At 41.2% G+C, this 12,392-nt stretch overlaps 1 protein-coding gene across 5 annotated transcripts in view; it reads right to left on the reverse strand.

Moving 5' to 3' along the window:
- ZMPSTE24 (zinc metallopeptidase STE24) overlaps positions 1-12,392 on the reverse strand; it is a 106,473-nt gene that overhangs the window by 21,340 nt on the left and 72,741 nt on the right. For all 5 annotated transcript variants that reach the window (XM_074976520.1, XM_074976519.1, XM_074976518.1 and 2 more), the window contains 2 exons: positions 4,120-4,280; positions 2,402-2,506 (listed from right to left, as the gene is read on the reverse strand). In XM_074976520.1, coding sequence (XP_074832621.1) covers positions 2,402-2,506; positions 4,120-4,280 — 266 coding nt within the window. The remainder of the gene's footprint in view (positions 1-2,401; positions 2,507-4,119; positions 4,281-12,392) is intronic.

Raw genomic sequence — 12,392 nt, forward strand, 5'->3', positions numbered from 1 at the left:
CAAGTCCAGAATGGGGAGGATAAAGCCAGTCCCCTTGCAGGCCCACGCCTGCTCCAGTGGAGCAGCTCTCTGGGAAAAAAGTGGAGGGAGTCCAGACCCACCCTCTACCCTGGACTCCGACGCAGGGTCCCTAAGAGGACAAGAGGCAGCTGGCAGGGCCTTCACCCCTGCCCTGATGTAGCAACCTCACCCTGGGCCACTTCGCCCACTGCTTCCCTATGGTACCTTCTCGCTCTGCTTCTGCTTCTACTCCATACCTGCTCTGCTCCTGTTCTCCGGTGCACCTTCCAAAACCTTCCCCCCTGCTACCAGGTGGGGAGCCTTTTAAAGTGCAGGGCCTCAGCTGACCATGACTGCTGATTAGACTCAGCTGTGGCTGATTCCTAACAAGGCCCCAGCTGACTGCCCTAATTAGGCTCACTCAGGGAACAGGAAGGCACTAGCCCACCAGATGGCATACCTGCCTTCTAGCAGGCTCCTGCAGCCTACAGACAGTGGTCTGCCACACCAGATACAAACAACGTACGTATGCATTATGTATACCAGGTGCCACCACTAATTATAATATACTGACACTTTCTGTGACATAGCTAGATACTACCCATCTCCATCACAATCAGAACACCATCCATCATGCGGTCATTCTGACCCTGTAGTGAACTTGGGTCAGAATGTTCTGGTACCTAGCTGGTCTCTATAGAGAGGGTTCTGTTATCATGCAAAATGTCCCATTACCTTCCTGGCATGTGTTTATGAGTATCATAGAATCACAGAATACTAGGACTGGAAGGGACCTCGAGAGGCCATCGAGTCCAGCCCCCTACCCCAATGGCAGGACCAAGTACTGTCTACATCATCCCTGATATACATCCATCTAACCTGTTCTGTTCTTAAATATCTCCAGTGATGGAGATTTCGCAACCTCCCTTGGCAATTTATTCCACTGTTTGACCACCCTGACAGTTAGGAACTTTTTCCTAATGTCCAACCTAAACCTTCCTTGCTGCAGTTTAAGCCCATTGCCTCTTGTTCTAACCTCAGAGGCCAAGAAGATCAAGTTTTCTCCGTCCTCCTTATGACACCCTTTTAGATACCTGAAAACCACTATCATGTCTCCCCTCAATCTTCTCTCTTCCAAACTGAACAAGCCCAATTCTTTCAGCCTTTCTTCACAGGTCATATTCTCTAGACCTTTAATCATTCTTGGTGCTCTTTTCTGGACCCTCTCTAATTTCTCCACATCTTTCTTGAACTGGGGTGCCCAGAACTGGACGCAATACTCCAGCTGAGCCTAACCAGTGCAGAGTAGAGCAGAAGAATGACTTCTCGTGTCTTGTTCACAACACACCTGTTAATGCATCCCAGAATCATGTTTGATTTTTTTGCAACGGCATCACACTGTTGACTCATACTTAGCTTGTGGTCCACTATAACCCCTAGATCCCTTTCTGCTGTAGTCGTTCCTAGACAGCCTCTCCCCATTCTGTATGTGTGACACTGATTGTTCCTTCCTAAGTGGAGCACTTGGCATTTGTCCTTATTAAACTTCATCCTGTTTACCTCAGATCATTTCTCCAATTTATCCAGATCATTTTGAATTACGACCCTATCCTCCAAAGCAGTTGCAACCCCTGCCAGCTTGGTATCATCTGCAAACTTAATAAGCATACTTTCTATGCCAATATCTAAATCGTTGATGAATATATTGAACAGAACCGGTCCTAACACAGACCCCTGTGGAACCCCACTTGTTATACTTTTCCAGCAGGATTGAGAACCATTAAGAACTACTCTCTGGGTATGGTTATCCAGCCAGTTATGCACCCACCTTATAGTAGCCTCATCTAAATTGTATTTGCCTAGTTTTTTTATAAGACTATCATGCAAGACCACATCAAATGCTTTACTAAAGTCTAGGTATACCACACCTACCGCTTCTCCCCAGTCCACAAGGCTCATTATCCTACCACCGAGTGCCTGGTGCTGAATGCTTTTAGGCAGTGTTATTTATCAGCGCTCTGACTCTTGCTGCATTCCTGTGAGCAAAAGCTACCTACCTTGGTTTTTGCTTTAACCCTATGTTATTCAGGCTTTTAGCTTCATCTTAGGCGTGTTAGCTTTGCTGTACATTAACTAAGAATTGACTATTCCTCAGGCCTTATGCATTTAGGATTCACAGCAGGTTCTCTCATTACTACAGCTGCAAAGATGTTAGTGTTCAACACTGGACATGAGGAAAGCTAAAGGACCCATGGGATTCCATGGATTCCCCATCTAGAAGAGATCATTTGCTTCAGGCAGCATGACTGTGTCAACCAGGAAGTGTGACTATTTTGGACTGCAAAACATAATACCTGAAAAAATCCTTCAGGAATACCAAAAAAAGTACACTATTATTTACCTGGCTGATGACAATATTTTTGATCGTATGCCCTAGCTTCCAGTGACCCAATTCATGGCCAAGCACTGCCAAAACTTCTTCATTTTTGCATCCTTGCTTCTTACTCTGTACAAGAGGAGAGAAAAATTTCAAAAAAACATCTCACATGACATGAGTAACCAATTTCCTGCTTGTTAATTGTTTTCTCCAAAGCCCATGGGCTGCCAGCTGAGAAAGCAGTTATTTTCCCCCTACAAGAAGAAGAATACAAGTAAAAGCTAACCTCTTCTAATATTCTACCCTTGTATTATAGGGATTCACTCATAACAGACAAACTCATGAAGCTGTTTAGTGTGTGTAATGGCCATTAATTAAGCTACAAACTTTTGAGCAATACTACAGTCTTTTTTATTTTCAGATCATTATATTTGCACTATTATATACATACACACATTTTCATACAGAATTTTCATAACATCACTCCGCCTATAACACAATCAAATCAGTTCAATTAACAATATAATGAATAACCATTGCACGCTATCTACTTGGTCTCATTTGCTACGTCCAGGAGCCTTTAAATACCTCTAAAATAAATATTATGGCCACCAGGCAGAGATTACAAAATGAGCTTCTGAAAACCAGGAGACATTCTCTAAAATGAGGCAGGACCCACAAAAGTGTTGGACTGTCCTATCCAGAGTGCTCCACAGAGGGGACAGACATGAAAAAGAATAGAAAGAAAAACCCTTGTTCAGGTGAACAAAGAAAGAACTACCTGCTGCTTGGAAGAAACTCTGCTGAGACAACTACTTTCATAATGTTGAGGATGTCCTAGATTTTGTTTTGTCCTGCTCTCTTTGTTGATAGACTTCAACCCACTGTCTAGACTAACACACAGGATGGAAGAAAAAGTTATCACTGTGTAATCAATCTTTGTAAAATAAATTTGCTTACACTAATGAAGAACACATCTTCACGTGGAGGCATTTAAAAGTATTCTTCCCAACAGTTCAAGTCTGAACTATTTCCCCAAAAATCTATATAACAAACAGACTGGGACTAACAAAAAGTCTACTTTTGTGGTTCAAATGGGTTTTACAAATTCAATTTTGGGGATTACATTTGCTAGCTAGATTTTCTGAGGATGCAGACTTTTTTTCCACCGAAAAGATGTTTTCGCCCCACATGTGAACTATACCAGGGAAGACCCCAGGAGATGAACATACTCCCTCGCTCTACCCCCTGGAGGCCCTTCCTGGCTTGAAGTCAGGAATCTGTTTGCCAGTCTCTGAAAACCAAATAGCCAAATGTGCTGTTGACCTCCAGGAAAAGATTTTTGAATGAGAAGTAAAGGTTATCAGGTCTCTAGATGAAGATGGCTACAGGTGAAGGATGTATCAAAGCGTGAAGCAAGAAATGATACAGGAAGGCAGAACTCAGAACTTATGAGGTAGAAAGAGAGAGACCAGCAGAGCTCTCAAAAGGTTTGTAGGAATCTCTAGGCAAGATTCTTGAGCTCCTGGTGTTGCATCCTTCCACAGCCTTGGAAAGTGCATTTGTAATAGTATGTCAGAAATTTTTAATAAAGAAATCATTAAGCTTCAAATGATTGGAGGTTTTGCTTTCAGTTTCACATTCCTATAAAAGAGAATATGGAGAAGATGTAAGAGAGAACCTCACTGGGGGGAAAAAAATCAAGACAAACATCATGACAGGGGAACTAAAATAAGCCTTACCTTGACCTTGGACTTTGTATCATCATCTTCACCATCTTCTCCATCTGGCTGTTCTTTGTTCAATGCAGAATAATCTTCTAGGAGGGTATCAAACAACACTATTCGCTTATTCTTGAAGAAGCCATAGAAATAAGCATTGCTATGAGAGGAACGCTTGGAACCTAGTGGGGGTGAAAATTCACATTAAACATAGATTTTGAATGCACACAAAGTACTTTGACCTAATTGTGCATACTTCCATTTAACAGCCTTTCAGGGGCATTTCCTCCCCATCAGCAGATGGAAAGGCACAGATTCACAGCAAAATGCATTAAATCCCACGTTGAAGCACATTTTTAGATACCCCATTTGGTTTTTTTCACCTACTGCTGTACTACATAAATACAATAGATATAGACTTCTTTACCTGCAACACCAATTACGAAAGCACTGTATACAACACCATAGTTAAGGTTTGGTTGTGAAGAGGACTTAAAATGTTGCATAAGATTTTCTCTGTATATAAATAGACTAAGTGTAAAATTTTACGTAGCTGTAGCATAGCATTGTACCAAAAAATCAATGTATCACATTCATTGGATTAAAAAAATAGCCAGCTGACATAGCTGAAAAGTTATGGGAATAGTTATGCAGTGGGGATATTTCTACTGGGGCCTCACAAAGACATGCTCTTAGTTCACCACTATTCAAAACTTTATCTATGACGGGGAAGAAAATATAGATTTCTTGCCAGAAAAGTTTTCAGACGACACACAAATTGCAAGAATGGTAAACAATTATAATTACAAGTCAGTTCTACACTGTAACATGGGTTGAATGGGTTAATGTGAACATCCATTATAGTAGAGGTGCAAGAAAGTCAAATCTAGGAACCAAGAAGGCAGGTCATGCTTTCAGGATGGAAGACTATCCTGAAATGCAGAGACTGTGGAAAGAACTCAGGGGGCCATTGTGAAAACCAACTGAATGCGAGTTCCCAATGAAACATGAACATTAAGCAAAAAAATATGAAGATATTATTACTACTCTATATACAATTAGTGAGATGGTCACTGGAATACTCTGGCCTGTTCTGGTGTCCACAGAAGCTACAAGAATAGTTTAAAGTCTAGACAACCTGTTTTACAGTAAGCCCTCAAAAAACATTAAGGCCGTGTCTACACTACAAAAATAACTTTGAAGTTGCTTACTTCAAAGTAAAAAGACTTCAAAGTTGAGTGTCCACACACACCCAACTTCGAAGTTAAACTTAGAAGTAGGGCACTACTCCATTCCTGGGAATGGAGTATGGACTTTGAAGTTGGGCTCTCTTTCTTCGAGCTTAACTTTGAAGTAAGGGAAAATGTATGTATCTGCCGGCTACTCTGCAGTAACACCTAACATCAAAGTTAACTTCCAAGTTAGTTCCTAGTGGAGATGCACCCTTAGGCATGCCTCAATTACAGCCTAAGTACATACATACAAAAAAGGATTTTTGGTAGTAAAGGATTCTCTTGTCTAGCAAGCATACCATGATCCAAAGGTTGGAATCTAAAATAAACATACATTTTTAATAAAAACAAAAAAGCAGTAAAGTAGCACTTTGAAGACTAACAAAATAATATATTAGGTGAGCTTTTGTGGGACAGACCCACTTCTTCAGACCCCAGCCATACTAGAACAGACTCAATATTTAAGGCACAGAGAACCAAAAATAGTAATCAAGGTTGACAAATCAGAAAAAAAAATTATCAAAGGTGAGCAAGTCAGAGAGTAGAGGGGCGCGGGGGGGGGCAGGAGAGGAGTCAAGAATTAGATTAAGCCAAGTATGCAAAAGACCCCCTAGAATGACCCAGAAAATTCGCATCCCAGTTCAAACTGTTGGGATGCGAATTTTCTGGGTCATTCTAGGGGGGTCTTTTGCATACTTGGCTTAATCTAATTCTTGACCCCCTCTATCCCCCCCAGACCCTCTATTCTCTGATTTGCTCATCTTGATATTTTTTTTTCTGATTTGTCAACCTTGATTACTATTTTTGGTTCTCTATGCCTTAAATATTGAGTCTGTTCTGGTATGGCTGTGGTCTGAAGAAGTGGGTCTGTCCCACGAAAGCTCACCTAATATATTATTTTGTTAGGCTGTGTTTACATGGGCAAAAATCTTCGAAATAGCCATATTTCAAAGATTACTAATGAGGCGCTGACTTGAATATTCAGCACCTCATTAGCATTAGGACGCTTCCAGCCGCTGCGCTTCAAAAGCCCCGCTTTCAAAAGCGCGTGGCTCGGCGCGACTTCACGGGGGTCCTTTTCGAAAGGACCCACCCCTTTCAAAATCACCTTACTCCGATCAGTGATCAGGATAAGGAGATTTCGAAAGGTGCGGGGTCCTTTCAAAAAGGACCTCCCTGTAGTCACACCGAGCAGCGCGCTTTCGAAAGCGGGCTTTCAAAGCGCCATGGCCGGAAGCGTCCTAATGCTAATGAGGTGCTGAATATTCAATTCAGTGCCTCATTAGTAATCTTCGAAATGGCCATTAGCATGAATGCTAATGGTATTAGCATGGCCATTTCGAAGATCTGTGCCCATGTAGACACACCCTTAGTCTTTAAAGTGCTACTTTACTGCTTTTTTGTTTTGATAGTATATAGACTAGCACGGCTTTCTCTCTGTTACTAATCATACATTTTTAATGGTAATGAGTCGTGAACCACTAGAACAATTTATTAAAGGATGTGGTGTATTTTTAATCATTTGGTGTCTTTCATCACAACTGGATGAGCACTACCGCAACCAGAAGCTATAGGGCAGGGGTAGCCAACTTGTGGCTCCTGAAGCCATTAAATGCAGCAGCGAGAGTGCTGTCTGCCACTCTGTGCACACGCCCCAGCACTTGGTGGGAGAAGTGCATGGTGGTGGCATTATTGGTAGCTCTGGCGAGTTGCTGGCATCAAAGAGTGCAGGACTGGGGGTGCCTGACTCTAGGGGAGATGGAGCACATCGAGCTTCATATTATATATTTATTTTTATCTATCTATACACTATTATACACTAGATAAAAAATAAATATATAATATGTGGCTCTTTGCACTCTCTGTGGCTCTTCATCCCTAACTGGTTGGCTGCCCCTGCTATAAGGTTTCCACTGGGATCACTGTGTGAAATTCTCTACAGGAGACCAGACAAGATGATCATCATAGTCCTTTTCTGACCTTAAAAATCTATGAATTATATCCTTGGTTTTTCTATATAGCCTTTTGTTTAGTTCAGTGTAAGAAATCTCTGTCTTGTTAAAATTTGTCATGAGGAATTCTTATGTTTTATTGTTGCTGTATACATTTAAAACATTTTAATCTATCTTCCCAAATATTGGCAGAGGGAAATTTTGAGTAGATTGGGTATTACAGATAATGCTGAAAGGAAATATATAGGTATAAAATATAGTTATAAAGCAGACTCCTGAACAACGAGCAGAGTTTCAACCAGAATGAAAGCATTTTCCTTCTAAATGTATTACCCAACTCTGGTAACTATGATAACCATTGAAAAACCAGTTTTGTGATCTTCAAGGGACATGCTAAGCTATCCTTCCCCCTCCAGAGAATTTTTCTTTCTGTGCATAAATTGCAAGTGGTAGCTTGTCTTGGAAAAAAACTGTATTCTTGACAATACTCTACCAGTGTGTAGAATCTGACTGCATGGATTCTGTGCCACTATACCTATCATCAATTGGAAATCAATATAAAGCAATACAATCCTTTATCACACCAGTATAAAAGTTATTGCTATTTAGCTTAATCCTGTCCAGAGACAGAAATACACTATACCAGTGTAAGCACCTTCATACTAATGTAACTGCAGCCACACCATGATTTAATGCTGATTTAACTACTTTTATAATAAAAGGCAAACCCTGAACAAAAATTTTTCAAACTAGTACAAAAACCGTGTGTATATAGCCTTATGTAGCATTAAAGAGGCTGTGATCTCAAAATGAAAAAAACCAACCAAACAAAAAAAACCCACATATTTCTACACATTTAAATTTATTGAACTGACAGGAAGTACTTAGTGTGACAAATGGAGGACATATAACTGGGGATTAGAATGACCATATTTCCCAAGCCCAAATATGGGACACCCTGGGAGTGGGTGGGGTAGCTTCCTGTCTGTGGCCTCGCAGGGAACCTCCCCAGCTACCCCATGCCTCAGGACACTGGGAACAGGACAGTCACCCCTGCAGCGTGGGGATGGAGGGGGCTGCCCTACACCTAGGGGTGCCGGGAACCAGACGGCAGCCGCACTCCCAGCTTTCCCTAGCCGTGGGGAGCCAGAAACTGGGCAACAGCTGCAATGGTGCACTGCCTGCTTCCCCAGTGATGACATAACTGGCTTCATGGATATAGGAAAAGCAGTGGATGTGTCATACCTTGATTTTAGCAAAGCTTTTGATACTATTTCCCACAGTATTTTTGCCAATAAGCTAAAGAAGTATAGCTCGGATCGTGTTGGCCAACCTTTTTGCATTGCAGGCCACATGGTGATATTTTACTTGTTCCAGGGGCTGATCCCAAAATAGCATAATCATTCAAAATAGAAAAATGCAGCATAAATTGATATTTTATTACTCCGAGGTCATTCAACATCCTCAGCACTGCAGAAATCTGGCTTAGTGAGATATCTGGCATTGTTTTTGCTTGCACAAGTAGTCTGTGTCTGCTCCAACAGTAGATACAGCAATGCAAAGTTATCCCAATAAATGATTGGTCATAAGGACAGATCTCCATTTTGTTTTAACACTTTTCATTCTTGAAAATAGTTATTTGAAGCAATAGGTGCTGCCGAACAATTAAATAAACCTATAACCATGTTGAGATAGATTCAGATTAGTCTCAGAGAAAATATTGCACATAAAAAGTAAGGAGGTCATGCTCAATGAAAGCCATCTTCAAATTACTGTCATTCTGAATATCAATGAGCTCCAGCTGGAATGCATCAGGAGCATCAGAAGGATCAACCGCAAATGGATTAATAAACAGCTTCATGTCATTCAGATGGTCTCTGAAATCCTGAAACTTCTCTTAAAATTCATCAATGAGACTGGCAACTAGAGTAGAGTACTTTTATATGGTTCGACGTTTCAGCAGGTCATGTTGAGAGAGTTGTGAAATGTACAACATTCTTCACAACCATTTCTGGAAAAGTTTCAAATGCTGAACAAAGGCAACAACACACATATATTTTGTGGACAAGCTGATCCTTCCCTTGAAGTTTGACATTCAAATCTGCCAGATATTTAGTGATGTTTACCAAAAATGCCGAGTCATGCAACCACAGATTATCATCTAATAAATTCTCACCTTTTCCCTTATCTATCATGAATAATTTTATTTCACCATGTAGGTGACCAAATCTGGCTAGTGTAGCTGCCTTACTTAGCCAGTGGATTTTGCTGAACTAAATAGTTTTTGATAGGCTATTATGCTCCCTCTCTTTTCCCTTCTCCTCCCATTCTTACCGTATGTCCTGCAGTGATGCCCAGCCATAAATCACATGTACCCAACAAGTTTATAAAGTATTGCAAGCTCCCTTTTAGCCCTTGATCAATCCACTTCATGCATGCTTATTTCTTTTTTAAATCTTGATTTCATTCGCCTAGAAAAATCCTACACGCCCTATGGATCATTTAAGTAAAATTAAACATTTGTACATTTTAGTTCTAATTTCCAATGTCCCATTCTTAAAAGCACTGTTATAGGCTGCACTGTTGTCATTTTTTGAATTTAAAGGGACAGTTAGGTTAGTTAATATACAGTGACATTTTCAAAGCTTTATTAAATTTTAAGCTATTATTCTAATTTTCTCAGATTCAATCAATTTGCCATACTCCTGTAATAAGGGATAAGTTGTTTTAACATAATAGCACTGTACTTCAAATCTAATTCTTTGAAAATGTGTCTCAGATGTTTAGGATTAAATCTATGTGGTTGAACTTAATGCCTAGAGATAGGCATGGTAAGCTTGATTTCATTTGGAAAGTTTAAACTTCCAAGCCTCTAGTTTTATCCAATCAGTTTGTTTCAGACATTATCTCAGTTTTAACCCATCTCTTGTATTGATACAGTTAATGGATGAGAGTCTTACAGATGGGCACTGTAATTGCTAGACCAGTGTAACGTAATGTCACCTTATTGTAGGTCAGAACAGAAAACAACACTGATCAATATATGCCCCGCAGAAAGTGATTGCTGCAGTAGTGCAATAGATGGTTTTCAGTGCTGCTGTTATGAGGGTACTCAAAACTGAACTCAGTCATTTTCTCCCTGCTGTGGAAAAAGCTACTCAAGTACAGATTTCTTCACACAATGTAATTTCTATTGGTGTATCACCCCAAGATATAAAGACAGGCAAACATTACAGTGGATGCTGGTGTAGAGAAAGGTTTGGTCATGCACCTCTGGCCTTCCTGCCCTCGGAAATCCCTTCTTTTATAACAGCTAAGAATGTATAGGAGTAAATCATTTAAATTTTTCCAGGCCCTTTCCTTAAGGAAGACCCTGAAAAACAGCGGCCAATCTATAAGGTTAGAAATGAAGATGTCTGGACTGTTAAGCCTCCTGAAAGCATCAGGATGGTCCTTTAACTCCTAGAGTAAAAGTGACAGATGGGAATCTTCTGTATCTAAGGAAGATGAGTGTCAAGAAATCATTTCACAGGCTTGCAGAAGAAATGTCAAGGTTGTCCATATGCACTTCACTAAGCATACTTCGTAAGTAAGGTACTGTGCTGACTGGCAGATTTTTGAAGATTAGACTCACTTTTATATCACAGAATTGCCAGTACAATTTTGCCCTGGCGCAGTTTGCCCTTTACATGGCTCTGAACATAACTGAACTGACAAACTAGGTATTGCAGTCCCATAGTTAACCTAATTCAGGAGAGCAGTTGCATTAGCTTGCAAGAGGCTGTCCATGTCAGTAAAGATGTGGGGTGTTAAATTTTGCAGGAACTGGGTTGCAGTGGCAAAATGGCCTCTACAAACAAAGATAAGGATGACTTTTTTGCAGAGACAGGATTGATGGACTAGTTGAGCCCAGACTAGCAGCATGGCACTAAGCACTAATAATTAAGTCTACTGCCTAAGCCTGTGCTGAATGCTATAATTTGACTTACACCCAATGCCCCTCCTCCTCAGAGGGATACCGGTGAGCACCAACCAGAAAGCTCTTGGGGAGATGGGGAGGGAAGAGAATGCTGCCCTGTGCTGCTCCTCCCAACACAGCTATAGTCTCCCCGCTCAGGCAGCCACAGAGATGAGGAGCAAAAGGCTGCCACGGTGAGGAAGTTTCTGGGCTAGATAAAAATGCTTGGCGGGCCTGATTTTGGCCTGTGGGGCAAGTGTTGGCCACCCCATGCTTGGATGGATGAACTATAAAAGGTGAACAGAAAGCTGGGTAGATGACTGGGCTCAATGGGTACTGATCAATAGCTTGATGTCAAGTCAGCAACCGGTATCAAGAGGAGTGTCCTGGCAGTCGGTCCTGGAAGAAAAGGTATAGGATAGGTACACACATTAGAGGGTAGAGATAGGGTCCAGGGTGACCAAGGCAAATCTGAAGACTGGGCCAAAAGACATCTGATGAAATTCAACAAGAACAAATGCAGAGTTCCACACTTAGAACTAAAGAATCTCATGCACTGCTACAGAAAAGGACATAAGAATTACAGTCGACAAGAAGCTGGGTATGAGTCAGTACTGTGTCTTTGTTGCCAGAAGGCTAATGACATATTGGTCTGCATTAGTAGGAGCACTGCCAACAGATTGGGGAAAGCAATTATTTCTCTCCATTTAGCTCTGGTGAGGCCACACCTGGAGTACTGTGTCCAGGTCCTCCCCACCAAGAAAGGATATGCATACATTTAAGAGAGCCCAGTGGAGGGCAGTGAAAATTATTAGCGGGCTGGAGCACATGATTTAGGAGGAGATGCTGAGGGAGCTAGGTTATTTAGTCTGCAAGAGTAAGGGAAGGTTTGATATCAGAGTTCAAATAAATATCTGAAAGAGGGTTCAAACAATGATGGAGCTAGGCTGTTCTCAGTAGGGGGAGATGACAGAACAAGCAGCAATGATCTCACTGGAAGGATAGTAAAGCACTGGATCAGGTTACTTAGGGAGGAGGTAGAATGTCCATCCTTAGAATATTTAAGGCCAGACTTGACAAAGCCCAGGCTGAGATAATCTAATTGGAATTGATCCTGCATTGAGCAAGGGATTGGTTTAGATGAGCTTCTGC

The sequence above is a fragment of the Carettochelys insculpta genome, chromosome 24 (assembly GCF_033958435.1).
Source record: "Carettochelys insculpta isolate YL-2023 chromosome 24, ASM3395843v1, whole genome shotgun sequence".
Classification (NCBI taxonomy): Eukaryota; Metazoa; Chordata; order Testudines; family Carettochelyidae; genus Carettochelys; species Carettochelys insculpta.